The sequence below is a fragment of the Podarcis pityusensis genome (assembly GCF_964106645.2).
Source record: "Podarcis pityusensis genome assembly, chromosome: 8".
Classification (NCBI taxonomy): domain Eukaryota; kingdom Metazoa; phylum Chordata; class Lepidosauria; order Squamata; family Lacertidae; genus Podarcis; species Podarcis pityusensis.
Genome location: NC_138033.1, coordinates 47,143,676 through 47,161,859, shown reverse-complemented (window position 1 = coordinate 47,161,859; position 18,184 = coordinate 47,143,676). Strand labels below are relative to the sequence as shown.

The window sequence follows — 18,184 nt, the reverse complement described above, 5'->3', positions numbered from 1 at the left end:
ATGTCCTAAATGGGAAACATGAGAGGCAGATCCTGCAAGAAGGAAGTTTCTGATTAGTAGCCTTGAAGAGCTGCAATGACACTTGGCTGTTCTGCAATCAACAGCATGAGCCAGTGTGGTGTAGTGGTTAAGAGCAGTAGACTCGTAATCTGGTGAACCGGGTTCGATTCCCCGCTCCTCCACATGCAGTTGCTGGGTGACCTTGGGCTAGTCACACTTCTTTGAAGTCTCTCAGCCCCACTCACCTCACAGAGTGTTTGTTGTGGGGAGGAAGGGAAAGGAGAACGTTAGCCGTTTTGAGACTCCTTCAGGTAGTGATAAAGCGGGATATCAAATCCAAACTCTTCTTCTTCTTCCTGCAATTGCATACCGTGAGAGGAAATTTCCACCAACTAGCCATTCCTAAACTTAAAAAAAGAAGAAAGGAAATATGGACAATCTAATATTAGGGTGGTCCATTCTGACAGAGGATCTGTATTCCAGTTTCGGGGGTGGGGGTGGTTCTCTGCCTTCAAAGTTTTGGGAGATAGGTCAGTCAAGGAATTGAAGGGCAAAACTTTAACCATGATAATGACACCCAGTAGTTGTCCTGGTTTTTGCATAAAGTTCTTAGGGAAATATTTTGGCTATGTGGGGAACAAGCCTCTGAAATGCAGATGGTTTTGATGAGGATCCAGATACACCATCCACATTAGAAACAATTTCCAGCCAGTGGAAACTCACTATGGGCTGTTATATGGAGCAGAGCAGAGTTGCAGTTATGTAAACTGGGGAGAAGGAATCCAAGCAAGAGTCACAGGGACCACAGCAGAAAGAAGAGTCCAGAACGAAGTTCAGTGGAGCACCGTCCTCCCCGCTCCCTGCCAACAGCCTGTGAGTTTCTGAGGAAAGCACACATCCCTCAATCTGACATCTGTGTTGTGACATGGGAAATTTGTGTTTTCAAAATTATACACACAGTGTGCCTAATTCAAGGAATGTGTTTAGCTGCACCCAAGCAATCGGCTGTGCGGTTTTATCCCTGACTATGTGGAATACATTTGTTTTTGCTATGCTGTGTGGAGCCGGAGGAGTGGCTGGGAACCTGAGGTGGTTGGTGCCTGCCCTGTTCCTGGCAATTGCGTAAGAATGACACCTGAAAAAGTGGGTGACATGTGAAAAGACACCCCTTGAAGTCATCCGAGAGCCTTCCTGTTGTTTGCTTGGCACCTGGCTGCTCCAAGGCCATGGAGGTGAAGAGGGCAGAGGCCGCTACACAACAGGCCATGCAAGAGGATGAGAATGTGAAGTCACTAACCAAACATTGGTGATGAAATTAGCCAATATTGACTTGGCTTCAAAGGAGGGGCGGGCGGGAGGGGGGGTGAAAGCTCTCCACAAATGGGAGAAAGTGGTTCCTGCTGCCTTCCTTTCCCCTCCCTTCCCATTGCACAACGGCTTGCTGCGGAGAGTCTCATAACACAAGTCATGGTAACCTTCCCCACCCATCAAGGCACGGAGTTCATTGTCCTCCATGGGGGGCCCTGTGCAGATCTTTGGTGCTGGATAGAAATAAGGTCTCTTACTGGTGCAGCTTGACGGCAGATAGAGGAGGGAGTTAAATCCAGCTAAAAGAGAGTGAAACCCAAGCACTGCAAAGGGGAGAGAGGAATGGGGGACCACCACCACCCCAGTCTATGAAGTGGCATCTCTTGATAAACAAAAGGCTGGAGAGGCTGCTGTTGGGTCTGCAAGCAGGAACCTCCCTAGAGCCAGTCCTCATGTTTGGGGAGGAAGGAGGCGATGGAGGCAAACCCCCAGAAAGTGAACAAAACAGCCAGAGGATGCTGTGGTGGCTGAAAGCCTGATGGGGAGGGGGGAATTCCCCAAGGTAGGCCTTGCAAAGAGCCCCTTAGACTGCAGCCCATTTGCCCCTTCAAGAGCAGAGAGGCAGCAGGAGCCACACCCACTTGCCCAACTTCTGCTTCCTGCAGCAGCATCACCAGGGCCCCTGCCAAGCTGTAGGTGCCTTCCTGGTAGGCAGAAGGGGAAGGGGAGAGTTTCTGGATGCTGCCGGCTGTGCTGTGCGTAAAGAAAACTTCAAGGATGGAGGTGACTGAGGAGCCTGGGTAGGAAGGTGCCAGAGAATCTGCTGCTGGCTTTGCACTTCTGGGGCCGAAGGAAAGGAGAGCATCTGGGATAGGTTACTGGAAGAGCTGCAGATGGGTTACTGGAAGAGCAATGCTGTGTGCATTGCAGGGAATCTTTCTCCCACAGTGCTAAATAGACCCCTCACCATTCTCTGTGCTCTGTCCAGGGATTCTGCCCCACAAAAGAGGCTTCAGGTGGTGTTACCCCCATAGCATGCCTGCCGCCCAGCCTTTCTGAGGGGAGCACTTTCTGGAGGCTTCTTGGGCAGCACTTGTGAGGTCCCAAATGTTTAGCAGTCCTCCCTCCTGCCTGCAGACTGCCAGCCTTACGTAACTCGGGCTATCAGTTGATGCAAAGTTGAACCAAAGGGCTCCTGTCGACTGAACCTTGCAAGGTGACAGGCAGAGTCATTGCTTGCATCAACTGGGAGGGAGAGAGGGAAGGAAGCCAGGGTGCCTTGCCAGGCACATTATGGTGGGGGAGAAATGTCTCAAGGCCAGCCTCGCTCTGCTGCAGCTACAGCCTGCAGAATAGGGCAGATCATCTTGGCACCAGCAACGCTTCAGGCCGGGCAAGGGGGAAAGGGGTCACAGAGCCTGACGCTTGAGGGTGAGCCTGATGGGGCCCAAGAATTGGCCTTGAGGGACAGGTGTTGACCTGGCACTGCCAGTCATCCTGTCCTCTGCCCTCAGTGTTGTTCTGGCTGTGGAAGAGACTTTGTGCCACTTGCAAAGCTGGGAGGGGGGCTCCTTGGCACAGAAAAACTATTGGTGCCAGCCAGAGAAGGCAAAGCCTGTAATTAAGGGTGCCTTGCAATGCCAGCAACTATACCTTGACCAGCTATACTGACTGGTGGGCATTGTTTGCTCATGGGTGCTTTCTGAGCCAGGCTGTTCAGAAGCTACCAATTTCTTTCTCTCCCTCTAGGCCCGAGGTAGAAACACATCCATTAGCTGCTTAGGCTAGCTCTCCACCACCCCTCCAGAAATGAGATCTGCCTCTTTGCTGGAGATTAATGGGGTCCTTGTCAGGCAGGTACCCTTTGATCTTCAGCTGCTGGGGGTGTGGTGGGGCTGGCTGCCTGTGGTTGGAGGAGGGCGGTAGGACTGTTGTTGCTATCGGGACACCTCCTCTTCGCTTGCTTGCGTGCATGGATGTGGGTGGGGGGGAACATTTGGGACTCATTAGTGCTTTGCAACGTGGAGCTGGAGATGATGGGATGAATGCAGCTGATTGCATCAGGCCAAGACTGCCAGGCTAAGCCTTGGACCACTGAGGCACTGAGGAAATTAACACACCCCTCTCCACTGTGGGCACCCAGCCTCTGCAGGCCCAATATTCTCCAGCAATGAGGGTTGCAATCTGGCTGCCCCTGGTACTGGAGGGGTGGCATACTCACCTGACCTGCCAAGGCCAGACTGGGAGGGGCCCTAAACCAATTTTGTGCTCGCACTTCACAAACAAGATCGGGGAGCTGTGGGGGTGGAGATTGCCGTTGAAGGGTTAACATGCAGGCAGTGTTTGCTCCAGATGTTTGGAGCTAGACTATTACTGAGTTGGTGTGTCTGTGTGTTCTGATGGGGGGGGGGGAGTGCAGCCCTCCCTATCAGCCAATCATTAAAGGTCTCCAAGCTGACACCCAGTTCTTGGCTGGGAATCTGCAATGGGGCCCTGTTGTGCTCCTGCCCGCCTATCCCACATAAAAGGGCCCAGGGAAGGCTCTGATCTCCCCATTCAGCAGCTCCAGAGCAGGCAGAGCGGCCTGCCAGGTTCATCAGAGGTGCCTCGTTCGCCCACCTTTGCCACCACACAAAGCTGCAGCTGCTGCCACATAGGTAAGAGGCTCCTTGAGGTGCCACCTGTAAGCCTGACGGGGTCTGAGCTGGTGTCCACAGTCCCTGGGATGGAGTCCTCTGCGGGGAACAAGCACCGCATGAAGGGCTGCAACAAAGTGGCTGAGGCAGAACTCGGGTGCTTTTCCTGGGACACCCCTGTACCAGCATGTACCCCCTCCGGAGACCAGGACTAACCTGAGCAGACACAACAGAGAACCTGGAGGTGGACAATTGCAAAGGGACTGGCCTGGCCTCTTGGGCCAGCGGAGGCTCTGGAACAAGCAGCTGAGGAATTCTGGCATCTGTGGAGAGTGGTTTTGACGTCTGTGTAGCTTGTTCCAAGACGAGCTAGGACTTGAGGTGGCTCGGGGCGGAGGGTGCAGGCTGGCTTTATCTTGGGAGGCAGGTGGCATCACACCTGCAATCAAATTTACTGCCATATTATGATTATTGTTGTATTCTGGGAGTACAGAGAGGAAATGACTTTTCAGCCAGTGTGAAGAGGTTCCTTGGCCTTTTGCAGCTGGCACTGAAGATTTCTTAGTTGTGCCCCTGCCTCTCGTGTGCTTTTCTTGCCCAGGGAGCCACCAGCTTTGCCTTCTCAGCTCTCTCCAGCTGTGCCAGATTCGTTGGAGCGAGACAGGGGGACGGAAGGAGGGAAGGGGGCAATGCAAGTCATATTTCTCCCAAGGCAAGTGCAGGGTCACTTCCCTTTCTCTCCTGGTCCAATGTTTGCTGGGTTTTCCCTCAGTGGCTGGCTCAGCCCTTGGATCTTGCCCATAAGATCCCTTGGTGGTGATTCTCAGGTTCCGACGACACTGTTTGGGCTTCTCAAATGGCATTTGAAATTCCTGACAAATTATTCCCTTTTGTTCTTAAATCCTTTTCTATAATTAATCAATTTGACTTAAAAAATAATAATCATGGCTTAAAGACAAACAGCCTAAAACACTTTACAAGATTTTTCATAGTAGACCAAAATTCATTTATACACCCCTTTTTGAGTTCTAACAGTGCTTCAACAATACTCTCTCACTCATCCTAACAGCAACCCTGAAAGGTAGGTTGGGAGAGAATGGCTTCCCTGAGGTCAACCAGTGAGTTTATACTGGAGATGAACTTCAAAGTGAAGAATGGGGGTGTCCTCCCACCTCCAGCACTTAGGCACAACTAGACAAGTATATTTTGAAAGAGAACTCGGTCAAAGCCTGCCCAACACACATACACACACACAACACACAAACACAAACACACACACACACACACACACACACACACACCAGTGGTGTCTTGTCATTCACATGCCAAGTACATACTGTCCCTACCACTGTGGGAAGGAAGGCATAGAGGGAAAACACATTTCCCTCATCCAAGATGGCCTCCGGCCCAACTGCAGTTCTTGCCCCACTCCCCGCACATCTCCACCCCCTTTTACCGGCTTCCCTGCTGTGAGACTTGATCAGGGTCCTGCTAGGGGGATGTGGCAGCTGACTTGGCTCCTCCTGAACTAAGAGCTGCCTGCTCAGGACTGGTGCTTCCACCCATGGGCGTAGCCGGGATTTTTGTTGGGGAGCGGCAGAATCGACATGATTGGTCAGTTAAGTATTTCTATTGATTTACTTGATCTGGGGGGCATGCCCATGTCTCCACCCAATTCTGCCATGGCAGTGGCCTTGAACAGACAGCAGCCTTGAAGAGAGGATTGTGTAATCAGGGATGTCGGCCCACCTGCTCTTTGCACTTCCTTTCCAGCGATGGAATCCTACCTGATCCACGTGAATGGCAAGACGGCCCTGCCCTCCATCCTCGATGTCCACGTCAGCCTCAATGGCGGGAAGGGCCCTTCTCTGGGCAAGGGGAAAAACCGCAAGGCCCACTGGGCCGTCAGGGCTTCCGAAATGTCCAAGAGGACCTTCAATCCCATCCGAGCCATTGTGGACAGCATGAAGGTGGAGCCCAACCACCAGAAGCCCCTGATCTCTCTGTCCATAGGTAAGCAGGTGGGCTATGGAGGGACCATGAGGTGGGGGCTCCTGCCAATGCCCCACCCTCAACTGACATGGATTCCCCTCATGTTTCCCCACAGGGGACCCAACTGTGTTTGGGAACCTCCCAACAGATGATGAGGTCATCCAAGCGATGAAGGAGGCCCTGGATTCTGGGCAGTATAATGGCTATGCCCCCTCAGTAGGTAAGTCCTGCGAGATGCTTTCAATGTATGCAGCCCCTATTTTGCTTTTGCTGCAAAAGTCTAACATGCCAACTCTTCTGGGAATCCTCTGCACAGGTTACTTGTCTTGCCGAGAGGTGGTCGCAGGCTACTACACCTGTCCAGAAGCCCCCTTGGAAGCCCAGGTAACTGACCCTGACTGCTGCATGCATTGCCATCTGACCTTGATGCTTGATGGGGATGTTGCGAAAATTAGCTTTTGCAAACCCTGGCCAGGACCTCCGCAACTCACTGTACTGGAACTGGAGCTTGCTCAGAAAGGATCCTGGGCCTGGAATCTTTATTAGGAACCCAGGAAGCTGCTTTATACTGAGTCAGACAACTGGTCCACCTAGCTTGGTATTGTCCACACTGACTGGCAACATTGTCTCTCATGGGTTTCAGGCAGGGAGTCTCTCCCAGACTAAGTTGATGCCATTGGGGATTTAACCTGGGACCTTCTGTATGCCAGCAGGGACCCCCACTTCATTCCAGGCTCCAGGTCAGGAATTTCCAGAAAGAGCCAGTGAAGAAACCTTTCCCTCCCACCTCCCTCCCCTTCTGTGCTTCTTCTGGGCTAGTCTTTCCTGGTGGTTGCTACCCGCCAGGCTCACAGCTGCCTACTCTGCTCCCTCTTCCTTTGCAGGACGTGATCCTGACAAGTGGCTGCAGTCAGGCCATTGAGCTGGCCCTGGCTGTGTTGGCCAACCCTGGGCAGAACATCCTGGTGCCACGGCCTGGTTTCTCCCTCTACAAAACCCTGGCTCAGTCCCTGGGCATCGAGGTCAAATTCTACAACCTCTTGGTAAGCTGGGGCAGGAGGTGGCGCAGCATACCCTCCCCACTGCCTGCAGAGAGGCATGGCACAAGCAGGAAGACAAGCAGGCGCTCCCTTGCAGGGCTCTGCCTGCCTCTCCACAGAGCTCAGCTATAAAGAAGGGCTGCCTGTTGACCTGGGTTCAAGGCCTGGGGACCTGTTCTCCATCTCCCCTTCTTTGGACAGGGCCCCAACCCAGGCTGGGAGGTGTTGCAGGGCCCTTGGAAGAGAAGAGGGGGGCCAGTATCCTGACCAGTCGACAGTTGCTCCAACCGCCATCCCTTTTCACCTGCCCAGGACCTCCGGCCCACCCTGACCCCAGCAGGAAGCCTGGTTCATGGGTACCAGGCTGAGGTCCTGAAGTGGGGGCATTCCTCACCTCTTCCTCCCTTTTCTTCTCCCTGCAGCCAGAGAAATCATGGGAAATTGACCTGAAGCAAATGGAGTCGCTGGTGGATGACAAGACAGCTTGCTTGATTGTGAACAACCCATCTAACCCCTGTGGCTCCGTTTTCAGCAAAAGCCACCTCCAGAAGATCCTGGCAGGTGAGGATCCCTCACCGTGTGTGTGTGTGTGTGTGTGTGTGTGTGTGTGTGTGTGTTTATCCCAGGCCTTGCTCTGGGGAAGAAAGAAGGAAACAGAGTCAGGGGGCTGACTAGATTTCTTTCTGTCTGTCTGTCTGTCTTAGTTGCCTCCAGGCAGTGTGTCCCCATCTTGGCCGATGAGATCTACGCTGACATGGTGAGTGAGGCAGAAGCACCCCTGGCCCCTCAGAAGGCCAAGCACAGCAGCTGGAACCCTTCTTCCCAGGAGAAGCCCCCTCCCACCTTCTGACACATGGCTGGGAAAGCAGGGAGTGGGGTGGGTCTGCCTGAGGTGACTTGGTCTTCTTCCCAGTCACAGCCAGCTGCACTAGCATCCCCCTTACCTGCTTCACACGCCCATTAGGTGTTTCCATCATTACTTACTCTGGTATTCCTCCTTCTGCACTCCCCCGCCCCACTAGGTGTTTGAAGACTGCAAATACGAGTCCCTTGCAAAGCTCAGCACCAACGTGCCTATCCTCTCATGTGGAGGCCTCGCCAAGCGGTGGCTGGTGCCTGGCTGGAGAATGGGCTGGATTCTCATACATGATCGCAGGGAGATCTTTGGGAAGGAGGTAAGTTAGCAGAACTCGGTGCTGCCCTGAATTTCTGCATCCGGTCCAGGAGCTGGTGTGATGGAGGAAAATAGTTCATGCCCCCCCCCCGCTTCACAGCCACCCTCTGAGCCTGATTCATGCGGCCCTTGTGCCCCAATGCCCACTGTCTGTGCTAGGATGTCAAGGAGGCAGCGTCCCCTGCCTCCTAGGTCTGGTCAGTGAAAGACTGCCCAAGATGCCCCCTACTCCAAATGGGCTCTGAACAGGAGCAAGTTAGTTTGAGTAGCAGCTGCTTCTTGAGGGGGCCAGGAGATGCCTCCCCCACTTCCTGTGCCCTCTACACCAGTGCGAGTTCTGCACAGGTTCCCTCCATTGCACCCATGGTAGGATGCAGACTTTCCTTCCCACCTTCCCAGCTCTGCCTTTGGTCTGGGGGCACACTGAGCCACAAGAGGGCTCTTGCTGTGACTGTGGAATTTCACTCTCTTAGATCATCTTGTGGATCAGGTCGTGCTTCTCCCTACTGAGCTCTCTCTCCTCTGTGCCTCTTTCAGATCAGAGATGGCCTCCTGAGGCTGAGCCAGAGGATCCTGGGCCCCTGCACAGTTGTCCAGGGAGCTCTCAGCCGCATCCTTCGCCAGACGTCCCCGGAATTCTACCACAACACCCTCAGCTTTCTCAAGGTACATCCTTCTCTTTGAAAGGAAAGGGAGAAAAGAAATAGGAACAACAAACACATAAGTAAAAGCAGGACTAGACCAAAAGAACTATTAAAAATGGGGAGGGTGGGGAGCACCAGGGAGTGCTTATGCCTCACAAAGCCCCTCTGCTTATCTCTCCCAACTCCTTGGAGGGCAGCAGGGATGCTCACCAGCCCATAAACACCGCTTGGGTGGTGGGAGTGGACAATGTGACTCCTCTCACCCTGGGGAGCTGCACTGGCCTGGAGGGGGCAATGAGGTGCTCAGCACAGCCCCCACAGCCCCTCCCTGTTTTGCCCTTTGGAACTGATTGGTTCATTTAATAATCCAACTTGGCATGAATTGGTCAGTGAAACTGTTACAGTTAAATGAATGTGCATATTAATGAAATCTCTGCATAGATTCCTTTTTGAGATTCCATTGATATGCTATTTCGGAAGGATGGACCTCAGCTCAATGGTAGAGCAATCTGCTTTGCACGCAGAAAGTCTGAGGTTCTACATCTCCAGGCAGAGCTTGGTGAGACTCTCTGTCTAAAACCCTGCAGGGCTGCTGCCTGTCAGTGCAGGCAATACTGAGCTGGATGGGCCAATGGTACAAGGCAGTTTCCTATGCTCTTGTAAATGTTAAGCGTCCCTATTTTATTTTCATTCAGTGTAGTAATATATACTCTGAACTATTCCCCACCACATAGCACATCAGAGCCAAACACTGTGTCAAAAGCTTTGCTCTTTTCAGAACTGGGAAGACCCAATATTCATGGCAGTGAGCATGGAAAGAAATGACAGCTGCAGGATGGGGCAGGGGCACACAGTGGAATGCACACACCAGGAGCACTGGGAAAATAACACAGTGCAAGTGTGGGCACGGCTGGCAAGCAGGTCACTTTTTTGTGGTCCCATCAGTTCCCAGGGTGGGCAGGTTTTAATTCATCAACAATGTACCCTTTTAAGCCTTTATCCATGGTGAACACCATAGTGTTGGGTGGTCCCAGTGGGGACCCTGGGATGCTTGTGCCTGCAATCTGACCTGACTCCTCCTCCTTCCTCCTTCCCTTTGCAGTCCAATGCTGACCTCTGCTATGATGCCCTTTCCACTGTCTGTGGCTTGCAGCCTGTCCGGCCGTCAGGAGCCATGTACCTCATGGTGAGTGGCTTCCTGTCACTTGCCCAGCTTTGACCCTGAGATGGGCAAATGCCAGGCAGATCATCCCTAACTCTGTGTTTCCTCCTCTTCCTTGCTGCAGGTGGGCATTCAGATGGAACACTTTCCAGAGTTTGAGAATGATGTGGAGTTCACAGAGAGGCTCATTGCTGAGCAGTCCGTCTTCTGTCTGCCTGCCACGGTGAGCATCTTTATTCGCAAAAGAGTTATGGGAGGCCCTGGGAGTTACTGGAGCCCCGGGAGCTGTACTTGGCAGAGAAGAGGTACTCGGCTCGGCTCCACTTTCCCTGGGCCTCTGCTGCACAGCTAGCCCCCACCTGCCTTTCCTCTCCTTTAGCTAGTCTTTCTTCTAGATGCTTGTGATTCGCAAGGCGCTCCCACCATGCATGGCATGAGGGGACATTGCTTGCATTTCACAATCTCAGTGCCAGCTGGCTCAGCGCCCACACCCCTGGCTGCTGAACAATGGCACCTTGTGAGGTGCTGTGAGGCTCCCTTCCCCAGATCCCAGCCGCTTGCTCCCTCCTGCTACGTGGGCCTTGGAGAATGGCCATTGCACTTGCCGGCAGCACCATTCTTTGAGACAAGCCTGCTGGATCAGGCCAATAGCCCATCTGGTTCTGCATCCTGTTCTCACAGTGGCTGACCAGAACTCTGTGAGAAACTGACAAGCTGGTTTCTCAGCACTCCTTGTGTGGAACAACAAGCAAGGCAGAGACCCTCCACAGGTGCTGTCACCACGTTGCTTGCCCTTGGTCGACTCTACACCGACTAGCAGCAGCTCTCCCAAATCTCGCTTGGAGAGAGTGTCCCCTTGCCCAGACTTTTCCATTGGGAAAGGCAGGGAGATCAGCCAGGAATATTCTGCATGCAAAGCAGGAGGTGTTGACCCTCCCCTTAACACGCCCACCCCAAACTCCTTCAAATTTATCCTACCTGGTCTTGGTGTCGGAGTCTGGTGTGTGCAGGATTTCCAAGGCACCAGAGATGGTCCTTCGAGGCTCTCTCGCCGCTCCTTAGGGAGTCAGCCTTGTAAAGGATCCACATGGTGGCTCCTGGCCCCTGATGCCATCTCAATGGTCCTCTTCTGCTTCTTCTGACAGTGCTTTGAATACCCCAACTTCTTCCGTGTGGTGATCACAGTGCCCGAGGAGATGATGGTGGAGGCCTGTCGGCGCATTCAGCAATTCTGCGAGAGGCACTATGAAAGCGGCGAAGGATCCCAGGACCTGGAATGTGACAAGTAGCTGAGGGTCCCTGCCTGCCCGCCTGCCCTCCTGCCTGCCTGCCTCCACTCCTCCTGCAGGGAGTTGGGATCACAGGGCCTGTGCCTCGCCAGCCCCTGTCCACTGGCTCAACACCACTTCTGTGTGCCACAGCCTCTGAAGCCCCTGCACAACCATGACACTTGCTTGGAAGTAGATCCCCACAGAGACACTCCTCCCCTGCAGGCCCCCTCCTGCCTGTGCCCAGGGCAGCCAAAGAACTCCAGCAGGTGCTGCTGGCACTGGGTGCTCTTGGCAGCCTCTGCAGTGGTGTGGTGTTGCTGGAGCCTCCCAGATGCCCTTGAGAAAGACCTGCCAGCACCCCAAGGCAGGGCCTTCACAACCTGTCCTTCTGCAGAGACCGTGCTGATTCCTGGGCTGGCACAGGCCACCGTGGGCACCCGTCTCTCCCTTTCCCCCACCCATGTCCTCCTGTGCCTGTTTGACGTTCATAAGTTATTATACCTTTTGTATGAATAAATGCATGAAAAATACCTGGCCTTGTGACAAGATCTGGCTTTCTTTCCTCTGTGTGTCAAACTCTCTTCCAGCAGCAGCCACTGCTGCAAGCAAAGCAAAGGCCAGGGGAAGACTCAGGGAAGCCAGGGCACTGCAGGAGTTCTTGGGACTCCTGACCTGATATGGAGTCCCAGCAGGAGTGACACCTGCTTCTCGCTTTTCCATTTCGGCCAAGGGCAGTGTGGAAGGAAGAAGGGAGGAAGCCCCAGAGACATATCCATCTCCTCTTCTGAGTGTCCTTCACACCTTCAGACCTATAATCTGCAATGTGGTTTAATAATAATTTCCTCTTCCCAGAAAACTCTGAGAACTGTGGCTCTGTGAAGGGAATAGGTGTCACCTAGCCGGGGTGGAGGAAGGGGGGCGATGGGGGCGGTGCGCCCCGGGTGTCACCACTGAGGGGGGGCGTGACAAAATGCCAGGCAGCACTCACCGCAGGGCCTGCAGTGCGCCCGAGCCATGCGTCTCTCCTGAGAAAATGCCCCAAATGGTCCGCCCGCTGCCTCCCCCTCAGCTGTAGGGCAGCTGAGTGGGAGGAGGCAGGCAGACTCCTCGGAGGCCCCGCAGAGCATCCTGCCCCAGCTGCCCTGCCCCGGCGGGTGGCTGGCCCTGCCCCTGGGCGCAGGGCACGCGTGCCGCCCCAGGCGCCTGATCGGCTTGCTTCGCCGCTGTACCTAACAAGTCTCAATACCCTTAACAAACTAGATTGTTTCCTGGAAGCCACGACTGTTTAAATTGGCATGATACTACTTTTAATGTATAGGAGCAGATGAGAAGTATAGTGTACAACAAGATATACCAGCACTGAGCAGTTAAAATAAACAAAGGTAGTGCCAGAAAGGCAAATAAAAAGTCATTCACCAGGTGTCAAGAGTTTCCTGAGGGAGAGCAGTCCCATTTCAGGGGTCCAAACATCCTGAAAGGTCCTTTCCTGGCCATCTGTACTTCACTCCAAAATGAAGAGGTGCTTTGGGGCAGCACAGCTGTTGGTAGCCCTTTACTGCAGTAGTATTAGCCCTGCAGTAGTATTAGCCCTGTGGGTTAAACCACAGAGCCTAGGACTTGCCGATCAGAAGGTCGGCAGTTCGAATCCCCGCAATGGGGTGAGCGCCCGTTTCTCGGTCCCTGCTCCTGCCCACCTAGCAGTTCGAAAGCACGTCAAAGTGCAAGTAGATAAACAGGTACCGCTCCAGCAGGAAGGTAAACGGCGTTTCCGTGTGCTGCTCTGGTTCGCCAGAAGTGGCTTAGTCATGCTGGCCCCATGACCCAGAAGCTGTACGCCGGCTCCCTCGGCCAATAAAGTGAGATGAGCACCTCAGCCCCAGCGTCGGTCACGACTGGACCTAATGGTCAGGGGTCCCTTTACCTTTATTAGCCCTGCAACCTAGCATGGGCAGGTTCGCCTCTCTGGAGATGGGGATGTTATTATATTTAATCAATTATTATGGGAAAGTTAATCTAAAGCAGAATGCAAACTGGTCTAGTGTAATCATTTTCTCGGTGAACTGGGACTGCAATGGCAAAAAAAGGAGGTTGGGTGGAATCTCTTGTGTTGACTGAGCACCCGTTTCCAGCAGTGAACAGCCAAATTGAGCAGGACTTAATCTCCACTCACCAGCTGATTCAGGAAATGGTTTGCACTGCAACCTCCTGCTAAAACAGAGGCCTCCCCCCTGCCCTGTTTTAGCAGACATTTCTATGCAAACTTGCATAGGATCCCCTGCTAAAATTATGGCAACCCCCTCTTTTTTAGCAGGCAGTTCTGAGACACACCCATTCCTGAATCAGAGTGTGTGCATCAGAATCTTGTACTAAAACGGATGGATTTTTAAACCATCATTTTAGCAGGGGATCTATAGTTACACCTGCTAGGATGAGAAAAGAAACCATCCCCTTTGGAAGCACTTTGACATCCTGATTTTGGGACTTCAAAGTACCTTGCACATGACTTTGTTGTGATTGACAAGTTAGTGCTCCCACCCCACCAAATTTGGCTTGTGAGGCTGATCTGGATAAGGATCTAGCCCATGGAGTCACAAAGGTTCCCCTTCCTCCTGCTAATAAAAAGGTTAAGGGATCTTTGCATTTCCCCCTCTCTCATTTGTTTGACAGTGACATAGGAAGCTGCCTTGTACAGAGTGTCTAGCTCAGTTGCCTACACTGACTGAGTGTGGCTCTCCAGGGTTTCAAAACGAGGACATTCCTGGCCATACCTGGCGATGCTACTGGGGAAGGTGTGTTGTGTTTGAATGTGGCACAGCTACTGCATGCCACGCAGCTGCTCTGTCACACAGCTACAGTCTTTCCTCCTAAGAGAAACTTCCTGTTTAAAAGAAGACAATATTCTTACAAAAGGTCATACTTTACTGACAGCTATAAACACTGAGTCAGTCTATAACTCTTTATGTGCTTTTTTTATATGTTGACGTATTTTATTCAGGGGCTCTGGTGGCACTCCCTGGCAAATAACATATAACTCGGCTCCATCAAACATTAGCAGGAATCTCTCTTAAGCCCTGGCACAGGACCTTCCCACCGGCTTGGCACAGAGGCTGCTCTTCTCCTGCTTCTTCCAGCACTGCAAAGCAGCCCAGTCCAATCGCACTGCGTTCCTCTCCATTCCAACATTTCTGGCTCTCTAGAGTCACTTCTGGGCTGTTCTTCTTCCTCTCCTGGCCCTTTGATGGCAAGATAAAATTCCTGGGTAAACAGCCAAGGGCCCTTGCATATCCTGTCTGGTGCTGGGTGAGATGAGGGCTGATTTGGGCCAGAGGGAAGAGCCCCGCCCTGGTAGGCAACCTCCTTGGGATGCAGCAGTGGTGTACCACATGTTGCCAGTGCCTGGGGCAAGGCAAGAATGACTCCCCCTAACCTCATTGTGGGCATCACGCTGGAGGCAACAAGTGGACTTCATTTGCTATGCCCCTACAGTGGCCGCTCCTTGCAGAGGTCGTTGGATGGTAGCCACGTTTGCCCTCTCAGCTCAGCGAGGTCCCGGTGGGAGTGGTGGCTGGCTCTCCTTGGCAGGCTTGGTGGCATCCCAGCAGTGCTGAAGCCACAGCTGCAGCAGGTCTAGGAGGAGGGTGAAGGAGAGCAGGCTGAGGTGCCAAGTGCAGCCCTTCTCCAGCCGCCGCCTCTTGGTCATGCAGTGTGAGGACGAGCACCGGCGGGTTCCAGGCGAATGGGTGGCTCTCCTCTCTGCATTCCCACTGCAGGGTACATGCCTCGTCCAAAGGTACACGCTGGGAGGAAGACCCCAGGGAAGGACCGGTGCAGACTGGAAAAAGTCTGAGCTCCCTCTGGTGGGAGTTCTGCCCAGGGGTTGGTGACACTTTGCCAGCTGCAAGGAGATAGAGGCCTGGGCGTGGCTCACCTCCTCACAGGTCTGGAAGGTGGCAGCCGTACAGCCTTGGCAAGAAAGCCTGTTGTAGGGGAGCTGGGCTGCTCCCCCTCAGAATTCTGCGCCCGGGGCCATGGCCACCGTCACCCCCCACATGATGCCACTGGGATGCACTGAGATTCTGGTTTCACTTGAGGGCATCAAGAAGGGGAGCACTGTGGGAGCTTTTCCATTGTTATGTACTGAGCTGAATCCTAGAACAATAGGATCCAGAATACAGCAGTCTGATTGCTCCACAGAAGCCACCCAATCCAGCTCCAGGTGGAAGTGAATCAGCAACCTGATTGGCCTGCAGGAGCAGCCAATCAGGCTTCTGGAGGAGGTGAATCCGCAACCTGATTGGCCTACAGGAGCAGCCTGGAATCAGCCAACCACGCGGGGCCCATTGTGTAAATAATGTATATAAAGCTAGACTTTTTGGGGAAAGTTTCATTGAGCTGAATAAAGAGCATGAAATTCACACTCGACTCTGAGTGTATTTCATCCACCATCCATGAACTTGCCCAGAGAAGCTTACTCTTACGGACAGCTCTCCCCCAAGCAGCAGCCATTGAAGATTTGACCAGATGAAAGCAGGAAAGGCTGCTGACCCTGATGCTATTCCATCTGAATTGATCAAAGCCAAGCCAGAGTGGTGGGCTCCGATACTAGCGGATCTATTCACTATGATAGATAGATCTGGTATCATACCTAACTCATGGCAGCAATCTATAATTATCCCAATCTTTAAAAAGGGTGACAAAAAGCTGCCATCTAATTATCGGCCAATAAGTCTACTGTCAAACATTGGGAAATTGTATGCTAAACATATGTTTAATAAACTAACTACTTGGCTTGATGAGAATAACATCATAGGTCCAGAGCAGGCAGGGTTCAGGGTTTATGCGACTGTTTGGTGTTATTTCATTTAGCCACTAAGTACAAGCAACTTCATAAAGAATGTCTTTATGTGGCCTTCCTTGATATCAAGGCTGCTTTTGACACTGTCAACAGAGGGCTGTTATGGTCCAAATTGGAGACAATGGGCCTGGAACCTAGATTACTTTACTTGATTAAAAAGCTTTACACAAAGAACACCTGTCGCATAAGAACAAAATCAGGGAATGTAATGACAGATCCTGTCGTTATAAACAGAGGTGTAAAGGGCTGTGTACTCGCTCCCTCTCTTTTTAATCTTTTTCTTAAGGACGTTGCTTCTTTACTAAAACAGGTGGATGCCCACAGCCCAAAACTCAACACATCAAGCATTCCCATCCTTCTATACGCAGATGATACGATTTTGCTTTCACAGACAAGAATTGGGCTAAAACATTTGTAAAATTACTGTATTGACTATCTGTCCAGAATGAAATTGTGCATGAACTTTGATAAAAGCAAAATAATGGTTTTTGGGAATTCATGCAAAAGCTATAGCTGGGTATTTGGTGGAAAACACATCCAGCAGGTATTAGAATTCAACTACCTGGGAATCACATTCCATCATAGGCTTCTATGGTCCTCGCACCGTGCAACAGCGGTGAATGCCAGTAAGATGTCTATGCAGGCCATAATGCATTTCTTTATAACAAGAGGTAATTCACATACCCCCTCTGCTCTCAAGGTCTTCAGCGCCAAAGTTATAGCTCAATTGCTCTACGGCATTCCAGTTTGGCTGCCAGGGTAGAATGAGTGCAGGCAGCTTTCCTTTTTAAGATTTTTGCCGTCCCACATTGTGTAGCATTTGCAGCCTTGTGTCTAGAGGGAGGTCAACACAAGATAGAGACCATAGCTGGGCGAGATTTCTTACATGCTAGTTAAACATCTGCCTCACAACAGATAAAGATCCTCTCCTTAGTGAAGTTTTGCTAGATCCCTTTCTTTCTCCGGGGCTACAACGGTTTAACATAAAGGTACAGCAACTTGGGCTGTCAGTGGAATCTTTGCAATCGATGTCTCCACCATCTGCCAAGGCTATAATAAAAACTAGGTTGTGAGATATTGAATGCCAGGAACTAACAGCAGCAGCAGAAAAAACATGCTCCCCTCTTAATGTTCAACTTTCTTGGGCACATTAAATTAACCACAATTATCTTGAATTTTTGCTTAATCCTCAAGAAAGAAGGGCATTTTTGCTGGCCAGGTTTAATTCAAATCCTTCAAACCTCCTATGAGGAAGGTTCTCGGGAATGGTGGAAGGAGAAAGAATTTGCCCATGTGAAGACCATCAGGTGGAAAATCTTACACATATGGTTCTTAAATGTAAACTATATGTTGATCTCCGCCAGCAGTTCCTAGATCAACTCTGCATCCCCAAATGGAAACCAGAGTTAGAGGTCATATATTTTCTATTTTGGGGGAATAATCAGGAGCTCACCAAGTTAGTGGCTAAATATCTTTATCTGGTTTTTGTTGTCGAAACACATTGCAGACGTCTGATCTCCCTGGAGACATGTAATGTTAGACTGCTCTGCCTCTTTCATCTGACAAATGTTTTGTGTCACTGGGAAGGCGCTAATTCTGTACTAATTTGCTATGGATGTTTGTATGTGATGCCAATAAAAGGTTTGATGATGATGATGAAAACCTATTGGACACACCTTTTAGGCACAGGACAAACAAAGTGTGGGCAAATCCTTAGGCAATGCGGATGCCTGCCCTACATCAGTAGCCACCAGCCGGATGGCTGAACAAGAACTAAAGCCCAAGTGCGGGGAGGAAGCCTCAGCCTCTGTGCTTGGCAGTAGAAGGAGCCCGGCCCTTCTTGCCCATCCATCACTGCCCATTCAGCCACCCCTGGGCTCTCAACCTCCTGGAGCAGGCCTGGCTGCTTTCCAGTCTCCCAGCAGAAGGTTACTGTTGGATGGAGACTGATGTCTTAGCAGGAAGGGTTTGGTTTACAGGGTGTGCCAGATCCCCGCAAGCCTTCTCCTGCCCTATGCAGACTCTGCTAGATCAAAAGGCGAGGCATGCCCACATAAAAGAGATCACAAGAGTCAAAGAGGGGAGGGGGACAAGGAAAGCTT

General features: G+C 51.9%; 1 protein-coding gene across 1 annotated transcript; it reads left to right on the top strand.

Annotated features, from left to right (window-relative positions):
• The first annotated feature begins 3,778 nt into the window (after positions 1-3,778).
• Positions 3,779-11,757, top strand: TAT (tyrosine aminotransferase). Its single transcript, XM_081018480.1, has 12 exons — positions 3,779-3,965; positions 5,718-5,957; positions 6,052-6,156; positions 6,253-6,320; positions 6,821-6,979; positions 7,399-7,537; positions 7,681-7,733; positions 7,999-8,151; positions 8,688-8,816; positions 9,897-9,980; positions 10,081-10,179; positions 11,102-11,757. The coding sequence occupies exons 1-12, from the start codon at positions 3,794-3,796 to the stop codon at positions 11,243-11,245; spliced, it is 1,545 nt and encodes a 514-aa protein (XP_080874606.1). The 5' UTR covers positions 3,779-3,793; the 3' UTR covers positions 11,246-11,757.
• Positions 11,758-18,184: the final 6,427 nt, after the last annotated feature.

Excerpts from the sequence above, each read along its gene's own strand:
- TAT (XM_081018480.1), top strand. The coding sequence starts at position 3,794 with ATGGGGCCCTGTTGTGCTCCTGCCCGCCTATCCCACATAAAAGGGCCC. Across the intron at positions 6,321-6,820 it reads AAGCCCCCTTGGAAGCCCAG|GACGTGATCCTGACAAGTGG; the intron begins GTAACTGACCCT and ends CTTCCTTTGCAG. Across the intron at positions 8,817-9,896 it reads ACACCCTCAGCTTTCTCAAG|TCCAATGCTGACCTCTGCTA; the intron begins GTACATCCTTCT and ends TTCCCTTTGCAG.